This window comes from Hypanus sabinus, chromosome 2, assembly GCF_030144855.1.
Source record: "Hypanus sabinus isolate sHypSab1 chromosome 2, sHypSab1.hap1, whole genome shotgun sequence".
Taxonomy (NCBI): Eukaryota; Metazoa; Chordata; class Chondrichthyes; order Myliobatiformes; family Dasyatidae; genus Hypanus; species Hypanus sabinus.
The window spans coordinates 177,793,179-177,820,248 of NC_082707.1; the positions used below are offsets into that span (position 1 = coordinate 177,793,179).

The following is a 27,070-nucleotide window of genomic DNA, read 5'->3' on the forward strand; positions in this document are numbered from 1 at the left end:
ATAAGAAAAAATTTCTTTAACAGAGAGTGGTGACTCAGTGGAATTCATTGCCACAGGTGGCTGTGGAGGCCAAGTCATTGATATATTTAAAGCAAAGGTTGAAAGATTTTTGATTGGTCTGGGCATGAAGGGATATGGGGAGTAGGTGTAAGATTGGGGCTGAGAGGGAAATGGATCAGACTCGATGGGCCAAGTGGCCTAATTCTGCTCCTACATTTTATGGGCACCCTGAGGGTGGCCTCATCACGGCGGAAAGGAGGGCATGGATTGACATGTCAGAACAGGAGTGCGATAAGAAATAAAATGGTTGGCCACCACCAAAAGCAAAATTTCCCAGTGGCCAAGCATTTTAATCAATGTCCCCATTCCGACTATCAACTGTTCATTCATTTTCATAGATACTGCCTGACCTGCTGAGTTTCTCCACCATTTTGTGTGTTGCTCTGAATTTCCAGCATCTGCAGAATCTCGTGTTCTTGATACAGAAGCTACTTTGTTTATTAACTGAGCTGACTCAGTAATGATGTTAAAATACTTATCCTGACCTACTTGCTTTAAAAGCAATTAAATAGACCTCATCTAATACTTACTGAACATTGGAAGAAATTAGTTTTACCTTAGCAGCATAATGTTATGTTTGTCTTTAAATAAAATATGTGAACATCTGTACCTCACTGTGATCCAACATCATAGGTGGCTTATAAACATAAACCATCTAGACTTTTCAAGTTTCACTTTTTAAAACTCATCTCAAGAGTATTTTAAAAATCACAGAGTTAGTAGGATTCTCAAAGATCGATAACTGGGTAAAAAACTACAAGATCTAAAAGGTTATCAACATTTAAAGTCAACTAAATATTATACTGAAATTGGGCAGGACAGCGCATTCCATTCACAGATTTTTGAAATTAAATGATTTGCAATGCATGCCTAGATCCAGGATTTCAAAACCCCAAAATCTTTCTCAACCAATCCAATTTTAGGACAATAAGAAGTCCAAATGAAGATTAGAGTATCTACAAACATAATAAGATGACTTTTAACCTTTCATCAAAACAGTCTATCAACGTATGCAAAAATCAAAGGGTTACAGATGAAATGAATAAGATTACAAAGCTGTTTGTAGACAATTCAGACCCGAAGTTAACCCATTGCAAGTGACTGTTTCATCAGTAATCCTTTAACTTAAGAAGCATTTCCTTTATTTAGTTAGGCTTGTATGCTTTATCAATAAAGTGTCTTACAAGTAAAACTCCTGACCTTTAAGAACAGAATAATTTAATATAGGAAACCACAGATCATTGAAAGTAAAAAGAAGATATCCCAATAAAACACATCAACCATTCTCCATCATCACCAACCAGCACTGTGATCATTTGGAAATGATTTCTTAAATAAATATATTTTCCCCTGCAAGAGAATGGAAAGTGCAATTACTTAACATTTCACTAAAATTAAAAGTGAGGATCAAAAATATTGTGCAATGTATAAGTGTTATACAGCAATGTACACGTTCAATTTACTGAAGTGATAAGTACAATGAAATGTACACGTTTTCCTACATTTTATCATCCAGTGAAGGGAGAAGAAAATGTTGTGAATTCTAAACTACTTATTATCTGTCACATAATGTAGATATTTCTAGCGATGGATCAAAATACTGATGGAACAACAGTGGCACTTTTAAATACACTTTAATTGAATTCTTAATTGAAAATTGAACAAGACTAAACTTCTGCGGTGACAATTTTAATGTTCATTTTCTCAGCAGAACAGCAATTTTCACTTCCAGGTCACTTCTTCACCTGGTTTCAGTTCCCTAAAATGGAAAGATAACAAATAATTTAAATACTAGACATTTTAACAATAGAAGTAGATAAGTATTAAATGTAATATCTTTCTACTCTCTTAACAATTTTAACTTTGTAATTGATTGCTAAAGCTAGTAGAGTGGCTCAATTTGACATTGAGTAGCGCATTTAATTTGGGTGGCTGCAAAATCAAAATGTTAAATCTTATACTCACCGTCGGTACAGTAAGCTTTTGTTTCTGAATGCTGTAAGCTTTTCATCATTCCTTCTGTCAAAATAACATCCCAACACAAAACCCAGAGGAACAAGGATATTATACCAGTGATCACGGACAATGCCAACCAGGTTCATTGTGCTGAGGGAAAAAAAATAAATTACTAATGACAAAACATCCAATGATGTACTCCTAAATACATACCTGAATTCTCCTTTCTAAAACAAAAGATAATTTGGTCTAAGAAAAATTGGGTATACAAACTTTACTCATAGGAGCCAAAGTAATCTTAACTAGATTATTTGAGAGTAAACTGTATCTGCACAAGTGCTATCATTCAAAAATATTATAGAAAAAAAACCAAGAAAGTCAATTTTAGATAAAACAATACAGGCCATTTTTGGGTTCCATTTTTCAAAGCCAAGTTTACTGCCATATGCACAAATGCAATGAAAAAAAAACAGCATCACAAGCACATATCATACAAAGGTTCATTTATTAACAAAGTATACAACTCTAAAATTCTTCAATTCTCTGGGTAGCCATAAAACCAAGAAAAGAAAGGCAGCAGGAAAAGCAGCATTCACTAGAAAAATTAAATACAAATCATACACAATTTTTTCAGGAAACCATAATTAGAGCAAAAAGAAGTTCATTTTAGATCTCAGTAGCCATAATGTCGCAATACTATAGTGACATGGGTTTTGCAGGTTAGTTCATGAGTTGATTTTTGTCCACAAATTGGAAAATACACAAAGATCACATCTTCACAGTTTTGTAGTAACATAAGGCTTAATGAGAACAATTGCTAGAACAATTATGTAAACTCGTACTGTTATCTTGAGGAATGAAGCATTTCTGGATTTTTGTATTTAATATCATGGGAGCCTATTAGTATGCAGGAGTGACCATAAGTCAGGTATTCATAACCCAGGGAGACAGTTTCTAGTAAACTATAATTACATACTGAACTATGGCACAACTATTAGAGTTATAGCTTTATGGTTCCAGCAACCAAGATTCAATCCTGACCTCCAGTGGTATCTATTTGGAATTTAATCATTCTTTCCATTACTGTATTAGTGTCCAAACTGCTCCACCTTTTCCCACATCCTGCTTAATAAATCACTGTAAAATTCCCCTTTAAAGTAGGTGAATGGTAGAACCTGGGGATAAAGTTGGCTGCTTACATCACAGCCTGGTACAGAAACACCAATACCCCTGAACAGAAAATCCTACAAGAACTAGTGGATACTGACCAGTCCATCACAAGTAAAACTTACCCCACCAATGAGCACATCAACATTGAGCACTGTCACAGGAAAGCAGCGTCCATCATCAGGGACTCCCACTACCCAGGTCATGCTCTCTTTGTGCTGCTGCCTTCAGGAAGAAGGAACAGGAGCCACAGGACTCACAGCATCTGATTTAGGAACAGTTATAACCCCCTCAACCATCAAGCTCTTGAACCAAAAGGGATAACTTCACTCAACTTAACTTGACCCATTGTTGAACTGTTCTCACAACCACTTTTAAAGACCTCATGTTCTCAATATTTATTAATCATTATTATTATTATTTTATTATTATTCTTTTTTCTATTTTTGTATTTTCAGTTTGCTATCTTCTGCACACTGTTGGTGTAATCCTTCATTGATTCTATGATGTTATTGAATTTATTGAGTTTGCCTGCAAGAAAACAAATCTCAGAGTCATATATGGCAACATATATGTATTATGATAATAAATTTACTTTGAACTTTTTGAAAGTTGAACTTGATGGGAATGTATGGAAGAATAGAGAATAATGCATAATTGGCATGATTGCATGTTTTACCATCGGCACAGAGTCAATGGGCTGAAGGAACTGTTTCAGTGCTCTACAACTCTGACTAATTACAGAAATCCTGGCATGAGGGGAAGGACAGGAGGAAAGAAGACAAATTGTAAATACAAAGTCAGATAACAACATCAGATGGGAAGGCAAATAGAGGAAGAGTTGAAGGAATAGGAGGGACTTTGTTTAATTTGGATTTAACTGCCTGCATAATCAAGCTTATTAGTTTTAAGTATTCTACAAATTACTTGGAAGTTTAATGAGTTGTCTCCTGTAAAGACCTATTCATTTATTTAAAGGTCACCATCAATAACATGCACAGCGAAAGGCAGGTGCCCAGAATGCACTGCCTGGCAGGGTAGCGGAGGCTAACACAATAGGAACAATTTTAGATAAGCACATTGATGTATGAAAAATGGAGCATTATGGGTTGTGTAGGAGGGAAGGGTTAGATTCATTGAACAGTAGGTTTAAATAGGTCAGAAAAACAGCATGCGTTAAAGGGCTGCATTCTATGTTCTATGCCATCTTAAAAATAAAAATCACATTACACAGAGCAGCTTGTACTTGAGACTACTCAGGGAAAAGCAATCTTAAGATTGGGTGTGGTGTAATAATCTAGATCTTATCAGGGAGCTTAATGTAAAGGGGCCCTTCGGAGACAGTGATCATATGATTGAATTCATACTGCAATTTGAGAGGGGGAAGCACAAGTCACATGCATCAGTGTCACAAAGGATTAAGGTAGCAAAAGTAAGTGGGATGATTGGGAAGCTTTTAAAATCCAAGAAACGCAACTAAAAAAGCTATAAGAAGGGAAAAGATGAACAACGAGAACAAACTAGCCAATAATATAAAGCAGGACACTAAAAGTTTTCTTGGCAATATAAAGAGTAAAAGGGAGGTGAGAGTTGATATTGGACCACTGGAAAATGATGCTGGTGAGGTAGTAATGGGGGACAAAGAAATGGCAGATGAACATAACGGGTACTTTGCATCATTCTACATGGTGAAAGACACTAGCAGTATTTCACAGGGAGTGTCAGGGAGCAATGCGATCGCAGCAGGACTTAAACAAATTGGAAGAATGGACAAAAAAGTGGCAGATGGAATACAGCGTTGGAAAATGTATGGTAATGTATTTTGGTAAAATAGTGCGAACTATTATCTCAATGGGGAGAAGGTTCAAACATCAGAGGTGCAGCGGGACCTTAGGAGTCCCCGTGTAAAACTTCAGGAAGGTTAATTTACAGGTAAATACTGTGGTAAATAAGGCAAATGCAATGTTGGCATTCATTTTAAGGAGAATAGAATATAAAAGCAAGGAGATAATGCTGAGGCTTTATAAGACACTAGTTAGGCCACACTTGGAATATTGTCAACAGTTTTGGCCCCATATCTCAGAAAGGATATGTTGTCATTGAGAGAGTCCAGAGGAGGTTCACGAGGCTGATTCCAGGAATGAAGGGGTTAACATGAGGAGCCTTTGGCGTCTTTGGGTGTGACTGGAATTTAGAATGTGGGGGTGGGGGGGGGGAATCTCATTGAAATCTACTGAATATTGAAAGGACGAAATAAGGTTGATGCGGAGAGGATGTTTCCTATGGAGGGGGTATCCAGAACTAGAGGGCGCAGTCTCAGACTGAGAGGTGAGCTTTTAGAACAGAGGTAAGGAGGAATTTTTTTAACAAGCGAGTAGTGAATCTGTGGAATGCTGTGCCATAGACTGCAGTGGAGGCCAAGTCCATGCATATATTTAAAGCAAAAAGTGATTGTTTCCTGATCAGTCAGGGCATCAAAATATATGGCAAGGAGGCAGGTGTATGGGGTTGAGTGGTATCTGGGATCAGCCATGATGGAATGGCGAAGCAGACTTGAAGGGCTGAATGGCCTAATTCTGCTCCTAGGTCTTATGGTCTATATCTCTGAACCTTCATTATCACAAAATAACAGTTAATCTAAAAAGTAGTTGTACAGACCAGCAGGATTTCAGACATAGATACGATTAGGTCAAGCAGCAAGCATACAATGCAGGTAAAAAAAAAATCTATCATATATTCTGCATCTTCCATACACCAGAATTGTGAAACTACTTTCCCGACCGACAGTGTGTGGAAAATCTCTGCGACATCTCAATGATAACGAACAATAATGAACAGTAAACTGGCTGTACCTCGTAAATGAATCCCATAATCAACATAAATGCTGCCTTAAAGGTCAATGTGATGTCCCTTTGCTTTCCATATTTTACTCTCCCTTATTTCAGTTATTGCTTCACGTTAAATGTCAGACACTTATTTTCCTATCTATTGCGGTTATAACCTCACGCCCCCCCCCCCCCCGGAAGAATCTGCAGCAACAACAATCTGCTGGAGGCACTCGGCAAAATCTGTGGGAGAAACGAACTTTTTTGTTGCCCTGTATTTAAAGTCCCGGTTGTTTTATCAACTCCATGCCTACTTTAACCAAATCCTGTCCTGACGGCATCGTCCCCGAGCTGACCTTTAGCGGCAGGGCCAAGCACCAGGTCAGACAGCGGGAGACGAGCGGCAAGGAGATCGCAGTCACCGGGACTCGTTAATATTGGAAGAGCCGGCGAAGGAACCGCCGAGCTCACCTCCCGGGCACCTCGACCCTAAGGCTGGGCCGCGATCACACCCATCTGTCCGGTTAGCGTCGGCTCGCCGTCACACTCCATGATAACCCACCTGAAGGACCAAATCACCCCCTCTACACCGACCCAGGACGCCGAGCCTCCTACTACTACCGGGGCAAAGGGCAACGGACCTCCTTACCATCGTGGAAGCGGGGGGGGATGGATGATAAATGCCATACAGATAAACCTGGTATTTAACCATTGATACAGCACTTGGCTGCCTTTAGACTCGAGTTCCATTCGGAGAACTAATTATTTCCGGAGAACCGGAATGGGAAAAGGACGGTGTGGGTGGGGAGCGAATGGTGGAGTCCGTGACCCGGTGACCCGGTGACGCAGCGCTCGGCGCGCGGGTGCTGGGCCTGCCAGCTGATGTGAGGCGGTCGGTTCCCCGGCTGCAGCGACCTCCCCGTCCCGGCCTCGGCCTCGGCCTCAGCCGGCGTGTCTGTGGTGAGGATCCCCGCACTCTCCGCTGTACTTGGGCCCAGGATGGGATGCAACAGGGAGGCTGGGGTTTAAAGCGTCAGGGGAACGAGCCACCCAGTTACTACGCCGGATCATCTTTGTTGCCGACGGTGGCTGTTGGACTGAAAACACATTAACCTGACTGAAGGGAAGCAAGCGTTAGCGACGTCAAAGGGTCCTGTTGACAAGGTTTCGACCCAAAGCGGCGACGATTCCTTCCCTTCCCACAGATGCTGCTCGATCTGCTGGGGGTTTGTCCGTTACATAGTTGGATCAGTTTAATGTCCCTTCTGGAAATGGGATTGTCGAACCTTCCTCCCCTCCTCCAACTTTGTAATTCATTTTCTTTTTGTCTAACTCTATCCGCCATTCACATTCCACTGCTCCTTTCCCATACCTGATACGACTTACTTGTCATCCGACACCCCACCTCAGCCCACTAATCACCCTAGAATGCCGGAGGACCTCAGCAGGCCAGGCAGCATCTATGGAAATGAATACACAGTCGACGTTTTGGGCCGCGACCCTTCATCAGGACTGGAAAGGTAGGGGGAGACGCCAGAATAAAAAGGTGGCGGGAGGAGGATAGACAGAAAGCGATAGGTGAAGCCAGGTGGGTAGGAAAGGTACAGGGCTGGAGAGGAGAGTGTGGACCCTAGGAGAAAGGGAAGGAGGAGTGGATCCAGGGGCAGTTGAGAAGAGATAAGAAGCCAGCAGGGAATAGAAAAAGAGAGGAGGGGAATGATTTTTTTTAAACTATAAGGAAAAATCAATATTCATGCCAGCAGGTTGTAGGCAACCCAGGTGCTGCTTGTCCACCCTAAGGATGGGCTCATTGTGGCACAAGAGGAAGTCATGAACTGACATGTTGGATTGCGAGTGGGAATCAAATTAAAATGTTTGGCTGCTCTGCTTTCCCACTTGTTGCAGATGGAGTAGAGGCACTTGATGAAGTGGTGAGCTAATTTACAACAGGTAAAGGAGGCTGCCTCAAGAGCACAGGGCACCATAGCAGATTTGCAACTGAAGTGTTGCCTCACCTGGAAGGGCTGTATGGGGCCCTGAAATGAAACGAATAGGCAGGTTTAGCACTTCTTCCACTTGTAGGGATAAGTGCCAGGAGGGAGATGAGTGGGGAAGGTCAAACGGCCAAGAGAATGGTGGAGGGAGCAATCCCAGCGGAAAGCAGAGCAAGGGGGTGAGGTAAAGATGTGTTTGGTGGTAGAAACCCTTGGAGATGGCTGAAATTGTGGGGATTGATGTGTTGGATGTAGAGCCTTATGGGTTGGTAGATAAGGACAAGAGGAAATGTATCATTGTTCTGGGGGTGGGACGACATGGTGAGCACAGATGTTCAGGAAATAGAAGAAAGCATCAATGATGGAGGAAGGGAAACCATGTTCTTTAAAGAAGGGCATCTCTGTTGTCCTGGAAAGGAGAGGGGCATCCTGGAAACAGATAACGATGGAGATAAAGGAACTGAGAAAGGGGAATAGCATTTTTACGGGAGACAGGGTTGGAAGAGCTATACTCAGCTGTGGGGATCGGTAGATTTATAAAGATATTGGTCATCTGTTGGTCTCCAGAGATGGAGAAGAGATCGAGAAAGGAGAGGGTGGTGTCAGAAATGGGACAGATGAATTTAAGGGCAGAGTGGAAGTTAGGGGTAAAGTTAATAAAATTGGAGCTCAAAATGAGGCAGTGACAGTGCAGTTGTCAGGTAGTGGAAGAGGAGTTGGGGAGCATTATCAAGAAAGGCTTGGAGCATGGACAGTACTACATAGCCAATGAAAAGGCAGGCATAGCCCATGGCTAAAGTTGGAGGAGTCAAAGGAAAAGTTTTTGAGGGCGAGGACCAGTGCTGCCAGGTCTGACAAGGGTGGTGGTGGAGGGGAACTGGTTGGTAAAGGATATCCATGGTGAAAATGAGGCAGTCTGAACCAAGGAATTGAAAATTGGGAGGAGATTGAGAGCATGAGAATTGTTGTGGATATAGGCAAGAAGGTACTGAACTAAGAGGGATAGAATGGAATTGAGGTGTGGGGCAGAAGCAGGGAGAGACAATGGGCCTATACAGGCAGTCAGGTTTGTAGATCTTGGGTAGGAAGTACAGGTCAAGGAAACTATGAATTTGGCAGTGGATGGGTGTTCTCCAGATTTGGTGAGGTCAGTGATAGTGTTGGAGATAGTTCTCTGATGGTCTGGAGTGGTCCTCTTCAAGGGGTAGGTATGAGGAGGTCTGAGAGTTGCTGCTTGGCCTCAGCAAGGTAGAGATCAGTGTGCCACACAAGAACACCTCTGTTGTTTGTAGATTTGATGGTATGGTTGGTATTGGTGCGGAGAGAGTGAAGGGCAGTGCATTCAGAGGGAGTAAGGTTTGAGGAGGAGAGAGGAGTGCTGAAGTGGAGATGGGTCCCTTTGAGCCTCCACATCCAACACATCATTGTCCGCAACTTCTACCATCTCCATAAGGATCCTACCACCTAACGTATTACCTTCCTCCCGCTCCCTACTTTCTGTAGGGATTCTTCCTTCCTGATACCCTTGTCCGTTTGTCCCTTCCCACTAATCTTCCTCCCGACACTTATTCCTACAGGCGGAAGAAGTGCTACACCTGCCTCTTCACCTTTTCTCTCGCCTCCATTTAGGACACCAAACAGTCCTTCCAGGTGAGGGCAGATTCACCTGTGAGTCTGCTGGGGTCATCTGTTCTGTCCGGTGCTTACGATGTGGCGGCCTCTACATTGGTGAGCCCCACTGTAAATTATGGGACCACTTCATGCACCCCTGCTCTGTCCGCCTATCGCAGAATATCCTTGTGCCCAAACATTTTAAATCAGATTCCCATTCCCATTCCGATATGAAAGTCCATGGCCTCCTCTTCTGCCATAATGAGGGTTGAGGAGCAAACCCTTATATTCTCTCTGGGTAGCCTGGCATGAAAATTGATTTCTCTTTCTGGTTAAAAAAAAATTCCCTCCTCCCCTCCCTTCTTTTCCCCACTCTGGCCTCTTGCCTCTATCACCTCCTCTGGGTCACCTCCTATGGTCAACTTTCCTTCCTATCACATTCCTTCCTCTCCAGCCCTTTATGTTTTCTGCCACACAGGCTTCACCTATCACCTATCCTCCTTCCCCCCCCCCCTTTTTATTCTGGCATCTTCTTCCTTTCCAGTCCTGAAGGGTCTCAGCCAAAGCGTAGACTGTTAATTTGTAGATGCTGCCTGACAGCTGAGTTCCTGTAGCATTTTGTATTTGTTACTTTGGATTTCCAGCATCTGTGGAATTTCTCGTGTTTATCAATCACCTTGGACTCACTTTTCACCACGTCCCTTCTCTTGGTATTAGCCATCTCACCATACCACTCTTGGTCCTGTTGCAGGATTTTGACCTGAAATGTTGACACTTTCTTTCTTCATGCTTTTCAAACTTCGAAGTTCATCCAGAAAATTGGTCCACCTGAAAGACCAAGTTCATACAACACAGAAGCTCCATGAGAGAGGGATCAATAGTCTGAAACCCATTGCATTTAATTACAGTCGGCCCTCCTTATCCGCGGGTTCAACCAACCGCGGATCGGGAAAACCCGGAAGTTTTCTCTTCAGCACTCACTGTTTGAGCGTAGTTCGCTTCCCATCTCTGTACACTTTTTTCCTTGTTATTCCCTAAACAATGCAGTACAGATAGTCCCTGAGTTACGAACATCCGACTTACGGACAACTCGTACTTAGAACCAAGGAAGGAGAACACCGTCCGCCATTTTAAGTCGGATCACGATGCCGTCTGCCATTTTAAGTTGTTGCCGTTGACACTGTGTTGAGTGTATAACTTTGTATTTGGCTTAAGTTTTTCTTAGTAAGATTCACCTTGACCCTGCCCCCTCCCCCCCCCCACCGGGTTCCAGTCGGCTGGTGGCACAGTCAGTTCTGCACTGGGTTAGAGAACGGAGGTTCCCAAGTTCGATTTAGTGACAGACCGCCGGGTTGATGTCGAGCTCGCAACTCGACCTCGTAAAAAAAAAATACTGCCACCTCTAGTTTAAATTTCCACGCAGAATATTGTGGAGGATCAAATACCCAAACCCAGCACAGCCCCACTTGTCCCATTTAACCTGTCTCAGTGCAGTTTAGGATCTGGGGAATTCAGTGCTGTGGTACTTAGGACCCAGCGGACCTTGGGAGCCGTCGCGGTTCGGGACCTGCCGCCCGCAGTGTTTCTGTTCCATTGACGGGAAGCGATCATGATTGAAAATGAAGTGGAAATAATAAAGCGTTTGGAAAGAGGTGAAACGCTATCGGTCATTGGAAAAGCGTTAGGCTACAGTCGGTCAACGATTGGAACAACTTTAAAGGGTAACGGATAAAGTGAGAATAATGGAGCATGTGAAAGGCCCTGGATGAAAGCTACAATTATTTCTAAGCAACGCACTGGTTTAATTATTGGAATACATACGTTTCTTAAGTGTTTTATATGCATAGAAAGATAAAATATATACTATATATGATGACAAACGTTTGACAAACTGTCGCTAAATAATACCGGATGTACTTGTTCCGACTTAAGTACAAATCCAACTTAAAGACAGACTCAGGAATGGAACTTATATGTAACCCGGGGACTGCCTGTATAACAACTATTTACATAGCATTTACATTGTATTAGGTAATGTAAGCAATCTAGAGATGATTTACAGTATACAGGAGGATGTGCGTAGGTTATATGCAAATACTATGCCATTTTATATAAGGGACTTGAGCATCCGTGATATTTGGTATCCGCGGGGAGGGGGTCCCGGAGCCAATCACCAGGAGACAAGGAGGGTGGACTGCAGTTAATGGTCATTTTTGGAGTTAGATCCTGTCTGTAAGCTTTTCAAATGAACAATTATAATAGCATTTTGTGCTTTTTAAACTATATAAAATTATGATTTTGTATACTGGTCTTTTTTATTTTGTCAGTGGTCTTTGTTTATTTGAAAACCAACAATGACGTCTATCATAAAGCTGACCGCCATTTCTGGAGTACAGGAGGAATCTGCCCTCTGCTATTTGCTGCAGGTGGATGAATTCCGCTTTCTGCTTGATTGTGGCTGGGATGAAAGCTTCTCCATGGACATAATAGATGCCCTGAAAAAGTAAGTGAAAAATTATCTATAAAACTTGTTTTAGAGCTGGATAACTGAAGGTGAGGCAGCTGTGGTAGAATGATATGGAAGATACAAGAATTGGGGAAGTGATTGAAGATCTTGCAGGTTCAACTGAATGATGGGGAAAACTCATAAAGTGGAATGGGCTATTTTAATCCCATTGTGTTGACTGATTAAAGTAATGTCTAGTATCCTATCTAAAAGCTACTTGACTTGTCCATCATTTATTGATATATCATTTATTCCAGTGTTGGTTTATTTTCCATGCAAAAATATTATCTGTTACGAGTCAGCAATGAGCAAGAACCATTCTATTCAATGACTTTCAACCCTCTCACATATATTTGCTTTTCCTTCTTGGAGCGAGGTAGGATGAGAGGTGACCTGATAGAGGTGTATAAAATGATGAGAAGCATTGATTGTGTGGATAGTCAGAGGCTTTTCCCCAGGGCTGAAATGGCTAACATGAGAGGACACAGTTTTAAGGTGCTTGGAAGTAGGTACATAGGAGATGTCGGGGTAAGTTTTTTTACGCAGAGAGTGGTGAGTGTGTGGAATGGGCTGCTGGCAACGGTGGTAAAGGCGGATAAAATAGTGTCTTTTAAGAGGCTCCTGGATGAGTGCATTGAGCTTAGAAAAATGGAGGGCTATGGGTAACCTGTGGTAATTTTTAAGGTAAGTACATGTTCGGCACAGTATTGTGGGCCAAAGGGCCTGTATTGTGCTGTAGGTGTTCTGTTTCTATGTTAAACATGGAGTGTTTTATTGTATTTTCAATAGCACAATGTTTTTGTATCTATCATCTTGCTTGTTAGCCTATTATAAGTATTTGCAACCTTCAGGTCAGTATGTTTGTCAGTACTGATGAAGGGGCTCGACCTGAAACATCGACTCTTTATTCCTTTCCATAGATGCTGCCTGGTCTGCTAAGTTCCTCCAGCATTTTGTGTGTGCTTGTTAGTAGATGCATTTTAAGGTTGATTTTCAACTGTTATTAGAAGGATTGGTTGTAGGAGTTAGAACATTTATCAGTGTATGGGATTTTGGTGAGACTGTGTGTGAAATAAGGATGTACTTGCCATTCAGGGAGTGTAGTGCAGTGAAGATTCACCTAACTGTTCCAGAGACGGTAGGCTTGGTGCATGAAAAAATGTTGAGTAGACTGGGACTGTATTGTTTAGAGATTAGAAAAATGAAAATTGATCACACTGAAATTTAAATTTTTCTTAAAGGGTCACTGTAGGGAGTGCCTTTCCTCTGTCCTAAGGAGTTGAAGACTGGGGAATATTTTGAGAATTAGGGATCGGTTATTCAAGACTAAGAAGAGAATTTATGCCTGAAGGAATTATTTCCTTGGATTAATTTGAAGTCTTAAATTTGTCTATTATTGAATATACTTTATTGAGGTTCTGATCCAGGTTAAAATAATGTGTATACTTAAGTAATCTCCAATTCCAGGATCCACAACCTGGAATTTCACAGCGGTATTCACTGGATTGTTGTGTTGTATATTAAGCCATGAACTTTAAATCATAAATATTTCTCAAACTCTTGTGGGGTTTTCATTTCATTATTCTTGGAGATTGAGTTTTGCACCTCAGTGTTGAGGCAGAGTCAAAGATAAGCTGGTTGACTGGTACTGGTATATCTAACTTCTCACTCCTTTTTGTCTGCTGCAAGTTGCGGGCCAGCATTCACTTCGGTCAGGTCACCGACCCTGAGTAAAAGTGCAGGGAATTAGTTTGTTTATATTTTCCTTTATTTTGCTTCTTAAATGCTTTTAATTGACAGACTGTTTATTCATTCCAATAGATGCTGCTGAGTTCCTCCAGCATTTTATGTGTGTTGCTTTGGATTTTTGAAGACTGTTTATGACCTGAACTGTCTGATCCAGTTAGTTTTTAAGATAATTATTTGTCGCTGTGTTATAATGATTTGCATTATTTTTGGTTGCAGATATGTTCATTTGGTTGATGCAATCCTACTTTCTCACCCTGATCCCCTACATCTGGGAGCACTCCCTTATGCTGTTGGAAGACTAGGTTTAAACTGCTCAATTTATGCCACTATTCCAGTTTACAAGATGGGGCAGATGTTTATGTATGATCTCTATCAAGTAAGTTTATTGGTAGCAACCTGTCATCTTAAATATATCACTAAGAATGTAACTCATATTAAATATTTCAACCTTAGTAGCAGCAGCTAGTGATGACTAAATGTAAAGGATTGAGAGTCTTCGAATGGTTTATTGTAAATTATTTTTGAATAAAGTATATTTTGTTAATAAAAAAAGTACTAATATAGGTTAATAGATTAATAATGAAACTCAATAGGGTATAATTTCCTACTGTGAAGTTGTAAATCTATGTAATTTCTTTTTACAAGTCACGGCACAATACCGAAGAGTTCTCCCTATTTACTTTGGATGATGTGGATGCAGCATTTGACAAGATTCAGCAACTGAAATACTCTCAGATTGTCAACTTAAAAGGTGCGATCTCAAGAACTGCAGAATGACCCTCGTACAATTTATTAAGATGAAGCAAATGATGGAATTTTTGATGGATATAATAAAATGGCATCAAGTTAGATTTATGACTCCAAGTCATCTGTAACAGATCTTAAATCTCAAATGAATTGATTGGAGATGTATCTTATGAAGACAGTTTCCTTCATCTGAAAATTTGCATGTATGTCATTCTTTAAGCAAACTTGATGTACCAAAGAATTTTATAGTTAATGAATTAAATCAGAATTGCAGTTACTGTAGTAATCTAGAAATCTTTGGAGATCTGGGTGGAAGAAGCTGTATGTTATTAATGCAAAATATCTGTTTCTCTGAGCCTTGTCTTTTGAGTTTGGAGTATCTTGGTGTAATGCATTTAGTCATGTGACCAACACGACTGCAACAAATTATGAATTGAATGTATCTAAGATATAGTGAGCTACTTATTCGCACTTAATCATTGAACTTTTTATTTTTTTGTCTTGTATTTAGGTAAAGGACATGGTCTATCCATAACTCCGTTACCTGCAGGTCACATGATTGGAGGAACAATTTGGAAAATTGTGAAAGATGGTGAAGAGGAGATTGTGTATGCAGTTGACTTTAACCATAAGAGAGAAATGTGAGTAACACTTAAAAATTCATCTTTACTTGATTATGTAAAATGCGTAGAGCATCATTTAAATATTAAGTCATCTCTAGATATAAATATACAGTAGCTATTTGTAGGGAAATGTATTTTTAATATTAAATAATTGTTGTTCAAGTTCCTACATTTGGATCCCTAGTAAGATCAGTTTCAAAACTGATTTTTGTAGGTTGAGCTTCTGAGTTAATTATCTATTTTACTTCTTAGCCATCTGAATGGATGTTCACTGGAAATGATTAGCCGGCCTTCAGTACTCATCACAGATTCTTTCAATGCCACCTATGTTCAACCTCGAAGGAAACAACGTGATGAACAATTGCTTAGTATGTACTTTTTAACAATGTATAATATCAAAATCAGAATTGGAGGGACTTTACCAAAACCAGTGCAGTTGTCATATTCAAATTGCAGTTAGTCTGTTTTAGAACAATTTCCATATTTCTTTGCTTTTAAATTAAAATTTGGAGGCTAATAAGGGAATATTGTTAAGCTTTACATTTTCACCCACTTCTGTATTTCTGAATCATTATTCTGTTAATATTCACAGTGAAGAAACTGTTGATTTGCATCAAAGCTTGTTTCTTTAACCATAAAACTGATGATCTTGCAATGTATGCCAGCCATCCTTGATCTATACTCCAGTAAAACGTAGTACTATTGTTCAGAAATTGTGAATCCAATAACCCTTACTTGCTAGTTGTTATTCTAGCTAAGTAGTTACACGAGCTTTTTTTCCAGAGTAAAACAAGGAAGAGGAACTTCTAAGGAATGGGATAATTTCTTTGAATTTGACAGAATTCTAATTATCCTTGTATTCATTGCTATTTTTGGCAATCTTCGAAGTAGCTACACTGGCTCATTAGTATTGGTCTTTAATTAAAACCCATACCCTGATTTGATTTTACCATTGCTTTCATTATTGGCACTGTTGCATTTCACTTTATACTTCGTAGTAACCAGTAATAGTTTTACTGGATTGAACTATTGAACTAAATGTTTAAAGTATGGTAATGTTCTGATAGTCCAGAAGCCTAGGGATTCTGTTAGTGCAGGACTAAGGGATTTTCTGGACTGTTGCTTGTTATTTCTATTAATATCCTTAACAACTTGTGAACTTTTTTTTTACATATTGCATAGTAATATGTACTGCAGTGAACCTGCTGAGTTTCAGGTTTAAGTGAAACTGAGCCATAATGAGTTGAAAGAGAGTAGGCAATAGAACTAGGTGAGTTTCAACCTGTAAGCTATATCAGGTCAAAACAAACTGAAAAGTACAAGCACTCTGGATCCCAGTTTTGACCCCTGCATTCCAGACCCCAGCTCTGACCACACATTTAAACCATACTCGACTTGCATTCTGGACACTTGGCACACACTTCTAATTAACGAGTAAGCCAGATGCTAAAACATTGAGATTTCCAAATAATCAGATACTAAAAGATTGACGTTTTGCTGTAATGAGCCAATCATAATCAATGGCTATGTGCTTATGACAAGTCTAACATTATTGTGCTAAAATTTGGTAGAGGTTATTTTAAAACTTCCAAAATTATAGTTTAAACATTCTACCATAATAATATAGAATTCTATTGTGACGAATGCTTACTTTGATTAAAGTCTTGCATTTTGGTACTCCCCTTTGAAAGTCATGTTCTTTTGCATGGTGATACAAAATAAGCCTGTAGAGATGAAAAACATGTAAATCTTAAATTAGTGAAACATCTTGCAATTTTTTGAAAGACCATTCCTCTTTTTAAAAATATCCTAATTGGTGGTAGAGAATAAAGAAACTAAGCAGAGTGGCATCAGAAGAGTGGACAGCAAATACAAAGAAAACTATGTCATAAAAACACAAAATGCTGACAGAAGTCAGCAGGCCAGACAGCATCTAAGGGAGGAGGTCATGACGACGTTTCAGGCCGAAACCTAGTTCTGTGGATTCTTTTAGGGGAAAAAGAGCTTTTTTGGTACTCAATAGAGTTGAAGTACATGGATATGGTCTAAGGCGGATTAAGAATATGCACTTAGCAGAAATGTGATTTTTATTTTTGCAAGTTGGTGTGTCAGAACGTATAACAGTATAGCACAGTACAGGCCCTTTGGCCCACAACGCTGTGCTGACCTTTTAACCTACTGCGAGATCAATCTAATACTTTCCTCCCACATAGCCATCCATTTTTCTTTCATTCAAATACCTATCTTGGAGTCTTTAAATGTCTTTAATGTATCTGCCCCTACCACCAACCCCTGTCAATTTAAATACTGTCAAAGCTTCTTTTAACTTTGGTGGTTTTGTCTTGCCAGCCAATGTCCTGGAGACCTTGCGTGGCGATGGAAATGTGCTGATTGCTCTGGATACAGCTGGCAGAGTGCTGGAACTAGCTCAACTTTTGGACCAAATCTGGAGGACAAAGGATGCAGGGTTGAGCGTGTACTCTCTTGCTTTACTCAATAATGTTAGCTATAACGTGGTGGAGTTTTCAAAATCTCAGGTTTGTCTGAAATCTTTCATTGACCAGGTGAAAGTTTCATTCGTTTATTTGATCAGAGTACTGCTTCTGTTACTTTTTATTTAAGTTTCAAGCACGATTACATCGAAGGTTATCATATTTTCAGAAAGGGAAGAGTATATGCCATTGCAACGTTTTATATAAAATTCTTTTTCTCTTTTTACTACTACCTTTCCCAACATCTCAAGTGAGAGAAGTTTATACACCTTAAGCCTCAGAAAAATGAGTGGTTTGAATTTCAGGACAAAATCATTCAGCTAGCTTTAGTGCAAATCTCTTTGGTGAATAAGATCATTGTACTTCCAGCCAAAAAATAGGCAAAGGAGGATTTTGAAATGTCCAGTACATGGTTAGAATGGCTTGATTATAATGGAAGAAAAACAATCAATTATTGTTCATAACTGATGAGATTTTTCTTCCAAGTCTGTTCCCTTCATCCTTCAAATGGAATTAATATATAAATGTAGAGGAGGTTTTTCTTTGACAACCATGTACAAGTTGATTTAATGCTTGTTACTAAATGCTAACAAAATACATTTTGCTCTTAGACATCCACTTGTTATTTACTAATTATAAAATGACCAGTTTTGTTTCAATTATGTAACACTTTGCAAATCAGTAACTTTATTTTGAAATAAAGTCAAAATTTTAACATTTTAAAAAACTTTTTAATGGGAATGTTCACTTGTATGTTTATAAATATTCTAAAATTGAAATTCAATGTAGCTTCAATGGGTGTTCTTTTAAAAAAACTTTAGTGTAGAGTATGTTGAGTTGGCACTAAGATGCAATAAGAGATTGTCTTAATTATTCCATTAATTTTAGGTAGAATGGATGAGTGACAAGTTAATGAGATGCTTTGAAGACAAGCGAAACAACCCCTTTCAATTTCGACACCTTTCTTTGTGCCACAGTCTTTCGGATTTGGCTCGAGTGCCTAGTCCAAAAGTGGTGCTTGCTAGTCAGTCCGATATGGAGTGTGGATTTTCACGTGACCTTTTCATACAATGGTGTCAGGATCCAAAGAATTCTGTGATTCTCACGTACAGAACATCACCAGGTACACTGGCCAGATATTTGATAGACAATCCTCACACCAAAAAAATGGAAATAGAGGTAAGGCTGCTGATTGGAATTAGTGTTGTTATTCTTTTGTTAATGAGAAGTTCTGAATTGTAATATAAGCATTGTAAATGAGTGTAGGCAGTTTAAATTGATAATGAAATATAATTTCAATAAAATCAAATACCCCTGGGTCTTGCAAGCATGTGATATCTACCGCCTTAGAGACAGGAATGCAATCAACTCCCAGGCATCCACATTCACAAAAATAAGTGATAGAATTTTTCTTATATTTCCTCTTCCACAGGAGAAATAACATTTTTTTAAAATTCTGGTTCCACTTGATGGTGGAAATTCACAGGAGGAGTGTTGCTGTCACAATCTATGTTAGCAAATGATGCCTTGTGGCATCCAGTAAAAGTGTTTTTTATTGCATTAATAATAACTGTATAATTTCATCTTTAAATTCTTAAGTACATGTATAATACCTTAAGTACCTTAAGTTATTTAGACACCGTTTGAGAAACTTGCATGATGATATTTGGTATCCAAGTAAGAGCAAATTAAATAATATATGTTTAATCAAATTTTGCAGAATTAATTTTCTGTTAAGTTGTTAATATAGCTATAGTTCTTCATAAATAAAACTCCATGTATCTTGCTTGGTATATGCTAGAATTTTTTTCTCATAGTTTGAAATAGTTTGCTGTTTTTGTGACATTTTATTCTCTTAACTATCAAAATGTTTTGCTAATAGATTAGACGTCGTGTAAAATTGGAAGGGAAAGAATTAGAAGAGTATTTGGAGAAAGAAAAGCTCAAGAAAGAGGCAGCTAAAAAACAGGAACAAGAGAAAGAGTAAGTGGAAAGGATCTTTAACCTAATAACATTGTGCTTTAGATTTTTCTCTGCTTTAGTTGAATGTAGTGTCCTGAAAACAGTAATTTGTTCCTGGAACTTGGGTTGAATTTTGCTGGAACAGCATTAAAGAGCAACAACAGAGTGGTAATAGGAAGGTGAAAATAACTTGCAACTGAAAACTCGGATCTGGCGGTGGGTTCCAAGTGTCCAACAGTAGAGCTATCTGACAGACCTGGCTTACAGAATTTGTCACTAAGTCTGGAACTTTTGCTTTTGATAGTAGGGAAGTTCTGGACATTTTTTCAGTGACAAAATGAGGACATTTTCATTCTATTTCTTCATAAGATAAACACACTTTTCTAATTATAGACATGACTATAGGGTTTTGTTAGAAATAAGATAACTGCAACAAATTGGGCTAATGCGCATCCATAGTTCAGGTGGATAATTTGTAATTTACAATTTTATTGTCTGATTAAATTTCTCATGTATCATTATAGTTTAAGCAATGTGTTACATTGCTGCTAACAATTACGTTAATAGAATCTCTGATTGTAATTTCCTTGCAGACGAGATGTTGACTCTAGTGACGAGAGTGACGTTGAAGAAGACTTGGACCAACCGCTGACTGGAAAAGCCAAACATGATCTCATGATGAAAAGTGAGAGTAGCCGCAAAGGAAGTTTCTTCAAACAAGCTAAAAAATCATATCCCATGTTCCCAGCCACAGAAGAGAGAGTGAAGTGGGATGAATATGGAGAAATAATACGGTATATCCCATTGATGACATCTCGTGTAACAAACTGCCCAAGTCAATTCTACCTTTTGTTGAGATTCACAGCTTTGAATGTTCCATCCGTGCTGGGAGATTGTGTTTTATGTTTGCTCTTGAGTGGCTTTATGGATGTTATCTCTGGATTTGTGACACTTGTACTGTACAGTCTTTATTTTTGGTGTTTAAAGGATTGTTCCGCCACAACCCTGCTTGGTTCTCTTGCTTTAGCCACAGCTTTTTTGGACCTTTAAGGTTTTTTAGACTTTAATTTCGACCTTTAAGATGCATAAAATAAACACCAGTATTTTTCATGTAGTTAGTTAATACTTGCACCATAAACTTAGTATTTCACCTTCAAAATGCACAAACTATTCTTCCAGCAGCTCCTAGTGAGGATTTGTCATTCCTCATTATGTTTACAATGCAGCATTTTACAAATGTCTTTACAGCATCTTTCATGTGAGTTTGTCTGCAGATTCTGTGGGTGGTAATTACTTGAAAACTGTTACTGTGGTATCCTGATCTAACATTAAGCATTCTAGTCGAAGTAGTAGTATAAAGGACAGTGAGAGCATCTGCTGTTAGGTTGGTATCCAACTCCTGGTGATGGAATTGTTTTATTTTTTTTAATGTGTCAGCACTTGAGTCCATTGAGTGGGTAGGACAAACAAACATAAAGCTTTTTACCTATTCATTGGGAGAGAGGAGGCATTTTCTATTGATAAATTAATTGAGGAGAAATTTGTATCAAAAGTAGTGTCAGCATTGGGGTTACTTCCTGCTGAGTCTTTGTAGCAAGTTGTGCTGTATATTCAGCAGGATAATGTGTAATTTCATTCATAAGCTGGATCAAGTATATTTTATTTAAAGGGATATTTTAAAGTTTACATTGAGTTTAATCATTTAGCTGCCCCATTAGGCCCCAGCTCTCTAATCCTCCAAACAATACACCCTCCTCCATTTAGCCTGCCTTTTCCCTGGATTGAAAATCTAATAAAATTGGAAATGCTGTCAATCTGAAATAAAAATTAGGAAAGACCAGAAAAAATTAATAAGTGTAGAAAGAGAAACAGAGTTAACATTTCTAAAGACACTACATTAGTACTGGGAAAGTTAATTTACAGTAGCAAGGAGGATAGATGAGGAATGGCTGGAACAAAAGGTGCATCTCTAATAGGGGAGTAAGTTAATGTGGCAGTTAGATACACATTGTGCTTCTTTGCCTGTATCACGTGTTGTTACTAGCAGGGCTAAGGGACGTTCTGAGCAGGTCATTTTATACTAATGGAGAGGAAATAAAACTGAGCCAACAACTCCTTTGTTCTTGCCATGCTAAAGATTTTCTCTTCATTCTACCCTGTTTATCAGTGAACCTCCTATCCCGAATCCCATGATGGGTGGCAGTGAAAGTCATTCTTTGTCACTTGGTGGATCATCTTCCACAGAATTCTGTAGTTGATTCTCTTTATCCTTGTAAGCTGCATTGCTCTTCCTATTTCTCCTTCCTCTCCATGCATCCGTTCCTGCGAGCACAAAATCACAAATTATATTGTATCAACACACACAAAATGCTGGTGGAACACAGCAGGCCAGGCAGCATCTATAGGGAGAAGCACTGTCGACATTTTGGGCTGAGACACTTCGCCTATGATTATTTACATGTTGTACTGTCTCTCCTTCACCTTTTTGAACCATGTGAGATCTTTGACAGTCTTTTGGCTTTTTGACCAAGCCCTTAATTATTTTCTCCTTTGTTTGAGTACGTTGCATTAGACTGTGCTTATATGAATGATGTTATTTTCTTGTCAAAAAATCTATAAATACACGTTTAATGTAGGAAGCCCTATAAAAGAAAAAAAGAGAAAATCTTTGCAGGAAACAAATTGTCCATCCCTCCTCCTCGATGATGTATGTGGTGATCTTTTATACATGAACTGTTAAACCTTTAACTGTAAATGCACTATGCTGGAAGCCTAATTGATTTGAAAGAGTATTGATATTGCCCAAGGTTATTGATTGAACCTCCTGGAGTTTCACTTCAACTATAATTTTTCTCATTGTACATCGTTTCTTTCCCTAAAGACATTTTTTGCAACAACTTTTCTTTATTCTATATATCTATACAGATCCAAAAAATTAACTTCCTTTTTCTGTGGCTTCTTATTTGTGTTAATTGTTGTTTTATTTTAGAGCTGAGGACTTTTTAGTTCCAGAGCTGCAGGCAACAGAAGAAGAAAAAAGCAAACTTGATTCTGGTCTGACTAATGGAGAAGAACCTATGGATCAGGATCTATCTGATGTTCCAACCAAGTGTGTTTCAGCAACAGAAACCATAGATATCAGGTTTGTGAGGCCCTAATGTTTGAAAGTAATATATTCATTCTGAATTGAAAATCTGATTATTTTTCTCCTAAATTGGAATTGAATGAGTTCATCAAATAATTTGCTTTCCTCAAACAGGGCAAGAGTGACGTATATTGATTACGAAGGACGTTCAGATGGTGACTCTATCAAAAAAATAATTAATCAAATGAAACCCCGTCAGTTAATTATTGTTCATGGGCCCCCAGAGTCCAGCCAAGACCTTGCTGAATCATGCAAAGCAATTGGTGGAAAGGACATTAAAGTTTATACACCAAAGCTTCAAGAAACAATAGATGCTACAAGTGAAACTCATATTTACCAGGTATTGCAACTTGAAGGTTAATGTGTTAGATGGATTGTAATAACTTACTGTAAGCTAGCTAGCGGAGTAGCGGCATCCACACTGGACTTTGGGGGCGAGACTTTCCATGTTCGAATCCAACCGGTTGCTTGCATGCTTTTCCATCTGCCCTGGGTTCAGCGTTGAGCTAGCATCTCAGCCTCGTAAAACAGACAAATGCTAAAGGTTGCTGCCTGATGCACCAGTGAGGTATGGGAGAATATTATTATTTAATACATAGGCTTCTTGCCTCGATTTAAAATGATATTTTATGCTAAATAGCAAACTTCAAGATTGATGCTCCGATACATAAGACTTCAATACATAATATAGGCATAATTAGTCCTTTGCTGAGATATGTCATAAAGGAAAGTTTTTAGCCTTCATAGGTGGGACAATAGTATATGAAGGTAAAAAACACAAAATGCTGGCAGAACTGAGCAGGCCGGACAGCATCTATGGGAGGAGGTAATAACGATGTTTCGGGCCGAAGCTCTTCATCAGGAGTGAAGTAACATGGGATGGTCGAGGGGGGAATAAGAAGTGGGGGGAGGAATGATGTAGAGAGCTGGGAAGTGATAGGCTGGAGGGAAATGGGCTGGGGGAAGGTGGAGAATATGGGAAATAAAAGAGAAAGAAAAGTAGGGCTGGGGGGAGATTATAGTGAGGGGGGAAAAAAGAGAGAGAAAGAGAACCAGACTAAAATTATAGATAGGGATGGGGTAAGGGGGGGCAGGAGTATCAACGGAGGTCTGTGAGTTGAATGTTCATGCCGGCAGGTAGGAGGCTACCTAGGCGGGAGATAAGGTTATTGCTCCATCGACTTGCATGTGACCTCATCTTGACGGTGGAGGAGGCCATGGACAGACATGGAGTGGGAGTGGTCTGTGGAATTGAAGTGTGTGGCCACAGGGAGATCCCACCACTGCTGGAGGACTGAGCGCCGGTGTTCGGCGAAACGGTCTCCCAGTCTGGGGCGGGTCTCCCCAATGTATAAGTGGCCAAGTCTGAAGCACCGGATACAGTATATCACCCCAGTTGACTCACAGGTGAAGTGGTGCCTCACGACCGTCTGGGGCCTAGGATGGTGGTGAGGGAAGAAGTGTGGGGGCAGGTGTAGCACTTCTTCCGTTTGCAGGGATGAGTGCCTGGAGGGCGGTCGGTGGGGAGGGATGTGGGGGGGGGGGGTGATGAATAGACAAGGGAGTCGCGTAGGGAGCGATCCCTGCGGAAAGCCAAGAGTGGGGGGGAGGGGAAGATGTGGCTGGTGGTCGGATCCCGTAGGAGGTGGCGGAAGTTGCGGAGGATTATATGTTGGATCTGTACGCTGGTAGGGTGATAGGTGAGGACCAGGGGGATTCTATCCCTGGTGGACTGGTGGGGGGATGGGGTGAGGGCAGAGGTGCATGAAATACGGGAGACGCGATGGAGGGCAGAGTTGATAGTGGATGAAGGGAAGCCCCTTTCTTTAAAAAAGGAAGACCTCTCCTTTGTCCTAGAATGAAAGGCCTCATCCTGAGTGCAGCAGCGGAGGAATTGAGAGAAAGGGATAGCATTTTTGCAGGAGACAGGGTGGGAGGAGGAATAGTCTAGGTAGCTGTGGGAGTCTGTAGGTTTATAGTAGACATTGGTGGATAGGCTGTCTCCAGAGATAGAAACAGAAAGATCTAGAAAGGGGAGGGAGGTGTCGGAAATAGACCAGGTGAATTTGAGGGCGGGGTGAAAGTTGGAGGCGAAGTTAATGAATATTTTTGTAAGGTGGCTTGTAGGTAAGATTTTTTGAAATGGGAATTGCCATTAATTTGCAGCTTGAAACAACTCATCTGTTTGCAGATATTACATTTGTGAATTTAACACCATCTTATTGTTTTCCTTCGAGTCTGTGATCATGAGCCAGAATCTTTGCATAAATGGAGCTACAGTGCGTATAAAAAATATTCACCCCCTTGGAAGTTTTCATGCTTTATTGTTTTACAACATTGAATCACAGTGGATGAAACTTAGCTGGCTTTTTTGACACTGATCAACAGAAAAGACTCTTTCATGTCAAAGTGAAAGCAAATTTTTACAAATGGTTTAAATTTATTACATTATTAAACACAAAATAATTGATTGCATAATTACTCACCCCTTCAAGTCATTATTTGGTAGATGTATCTTTGGCAGCAATTACAGCGTTGAGTCTTTGTGGCTAGGTTGCTATCAGCTTTACACATCTGGACACTGCAATTTTTCCCTATTCTTCTTTACAAAGCTGCTCAAACTCTGTCAGATTGCATGGGATGGTGAATGAACAGCCCTTTAAGTCTACCCACAAATTCTCAATTGGATTGACGTCTGGACTCTGACTCGGCCACTCTAGGACATTAACTTTGTTGTTTTTAAGCCAGCTTCATGCTTGGGGTCTTTGTCTTGCTAGAAAACAAATCTTCTCCCAAGTCACAGATCTCTTGCAGACTGCATCAGGTTTTCATCCAGGATTTCCCTGCATTTTGCTGCATTTATTTTACCCTCTACCTTCACGATCCTTCCAAGGCCTGCTGCACTGAAGCATCCCAACAGCTTGATGCAGCCACCACCTTGCTTCACGGTGGGGTTGGTGTGTTTTTGATAATGTGTGGTGTTCTAGCATTTAGTCTGATGGTCAAAAAGCTCAATTTTGTTTTTATCAGTCCATAGAACGTTCTTCCAGTGACTTCAGTCTCCCACACCTCGGTGAGATTTCATGTGAGTTGTTTATTCAACAGTGGTTTTCTCTTTGCCACTCTCCTGTAAAGCTGTGACTGGTGAAGCATCTGGGCAACAGGATCCGAGTCAGGTTTATTATCACTGGCATGTGATGTGAAATTTGTTAACTTAGCAGCAGCAGTTCAATGCAATACATAATCTAAATAAAACTAAAATAATAATAAATAAATAATAGTACATTTAAAAAGTAAATCAATTATGTATATTGAATAGATTTTTTTAAAGTGCAAAAACAGAAATACTGTATATTTTTTAAAAAGGTGAGGTAGTGTCCAAAGATTCAATGCCCATTTAGGAATCAAATGGCAGAGGGGAAGAAGCAGTTCCTGAATCGCTGAGTGTGTGCCTTCAGGCTTCTGTACCTCCTACTTGATGGTAACAGTGAGGAAAGGGCATGCGCTGGGTGCTGGAGGTCCTTAATAATGGACACTACCTTTCTGAGACACCGCTCCCTAAAGGTGTCCTGGGTACTTTGTAGGCTAGTACCCAAGATGGAGCTGACTGGATTTACAACCTTCTGCAGCTTCTTTCAGTCCTGTGCAGTAGCCCCTCCATACTAGACAGTGATGCAGCCTGTCAGAATGCTCTCCATGGTACAACTATAGAAGTCTTTGAGTGTATTTGTTGACATGCCAAATCTCTTCAAACTCCTAAAATAGCCGCTGTCTTGCCTTCTTTATAACTACAACGAAATGTTGGGACCAGATTAGATCCTCAGAGATCTTGACAGCCAGAAACTTGAAACTGCTCACTCTCTCCACTTCCGATCTCTCTGAGGATTGGTATGTGTTTCTTTGACTTACCCTTCCTGAAGTCCACAATCAGCTCTTTCGTCTTACTGACGTTGAGTGCCAGGTTGTTGCTGCAGTACCACTCCACTAGTTGGCATATCTCACTCTTGTACGCCCTCTCAGCCCCACCTGGGATTCTACCAACAATGGTTGTATCGTCAGCAAATTTATAGATGGCATTTGAGCTATGCCTAGCCACACAATCATGTGTATATATAGAGAGTAGAGCAGTGGGCTAAGCACACGCCCCTGAGGTGCGCCAGTGTTGATTATCAGCAAGGAGGAGATGTTATCACCAATCCGCACAGATTGTAGTCTTCCGATTAGAAATTCGAG

The 27,070-nt window shown here is 40.0% G+C and overlaps 2 protein-coding genes across 5 annotated transcripts in view; one reads left to right on the forward strand and one right to left on the reverse strand.

Annotated features, from left to right (window-relative positions):
- Window positions 1-1,678: 1,678 nt before the first annotated feature.
- On the reverse strand, window positions 1,679-6,775 carry LOC132387768 (NADH dehydrogenase [ubiquinone] 1 beta subcomplex subunit 1-like). 4 transcript variants are annotated; one of them, XM_059960132.1, is made up of 3 exons: window positions 6,658-6,775; window positions 2,026-2,166; window positions 1,679-1,819 (listed from the first exon to the last, which is right to left on the reverse strand). In XM_059960132.1, exons 1-3 carry the CDS (start codon window positions 6,756-6,758, stop codon window positions 1,783-1,785), a joined length of 279 nt encoding a protein of 92 aa, XP_059816115.1. In that variant the 5' UTR covers window positions 6,759-6,775; the 3' UTR covers window positions 1,679-1,782. The 4 variants fall into 4 exon arrangements, with proteins under 4 accessions (XP_059816115.1, XP_059816123.1, XP_059816131.1 ...); XM_059960140.1 differs by lacking the exon at window positions 6,658-6,775 and adding an exon at window positions 6,571-6,640; XM_059960148.1 differs by lacking the exon at window positions 6,658-6,775 and adding an exon at window positions 6,480-6,617.
- A 94-nt stretch (window positions 6,776-6,869) lies between these two features.
- The window catches only part of cpsf2 (cleavage and polyadenylation specific factor 2), a 28,552-nt gene continuing 8,351 nt past the window's right edge, over window positions 6,870-27,070 (forward strand). The window contains exons 1-12 of the mRNA XM_059960091.1: window positions 6,870-6,968; window positions 11,941-12,116; window positions 14,085-14,244; window positions 14,514-14,619; window positions 15,127-15,256; window positions 15,491-15,606; window positions 17,588-17,775; window positions 18,619-18,909; window positions 19,613-19,713; window positions 20,286-20,486; window positions 22,682-22,834; window positions 22,952-23,177. Coding sequence (XP_059816074.1) covers window positions 11,968-12,116; window positions 14,085-14,244; window positions 14,514-14,619; window positions 15,127-15,256; window positions 15,491-15,606; window positions 17,588-17,775; window positions 18,619-18,909; window positions 19,613-19,713; window positions 20,286-20,486; window positions 22,682-22,834; window positions 22,952-23,177 — 1,821 coding nt within the window. The 5' untranslated portion in view covers window positions 6,870-6,968; window positions 11,941-11,967. The remainder of the gene's footprint in view (window positions 6,969-11,940; window positions 12,117-14,084; window positions 14,245-14,513; window positions 14,620-15,126; window positions 15,257-15,490; window positions 15,607-17,587; window positions 17,776-18,618; window positions 18,910-19,612; window positions 19,714-20,285; window positions 20,487-22,681; window positions 22,835-22,951; window positions 23,178-27,070) is intronic.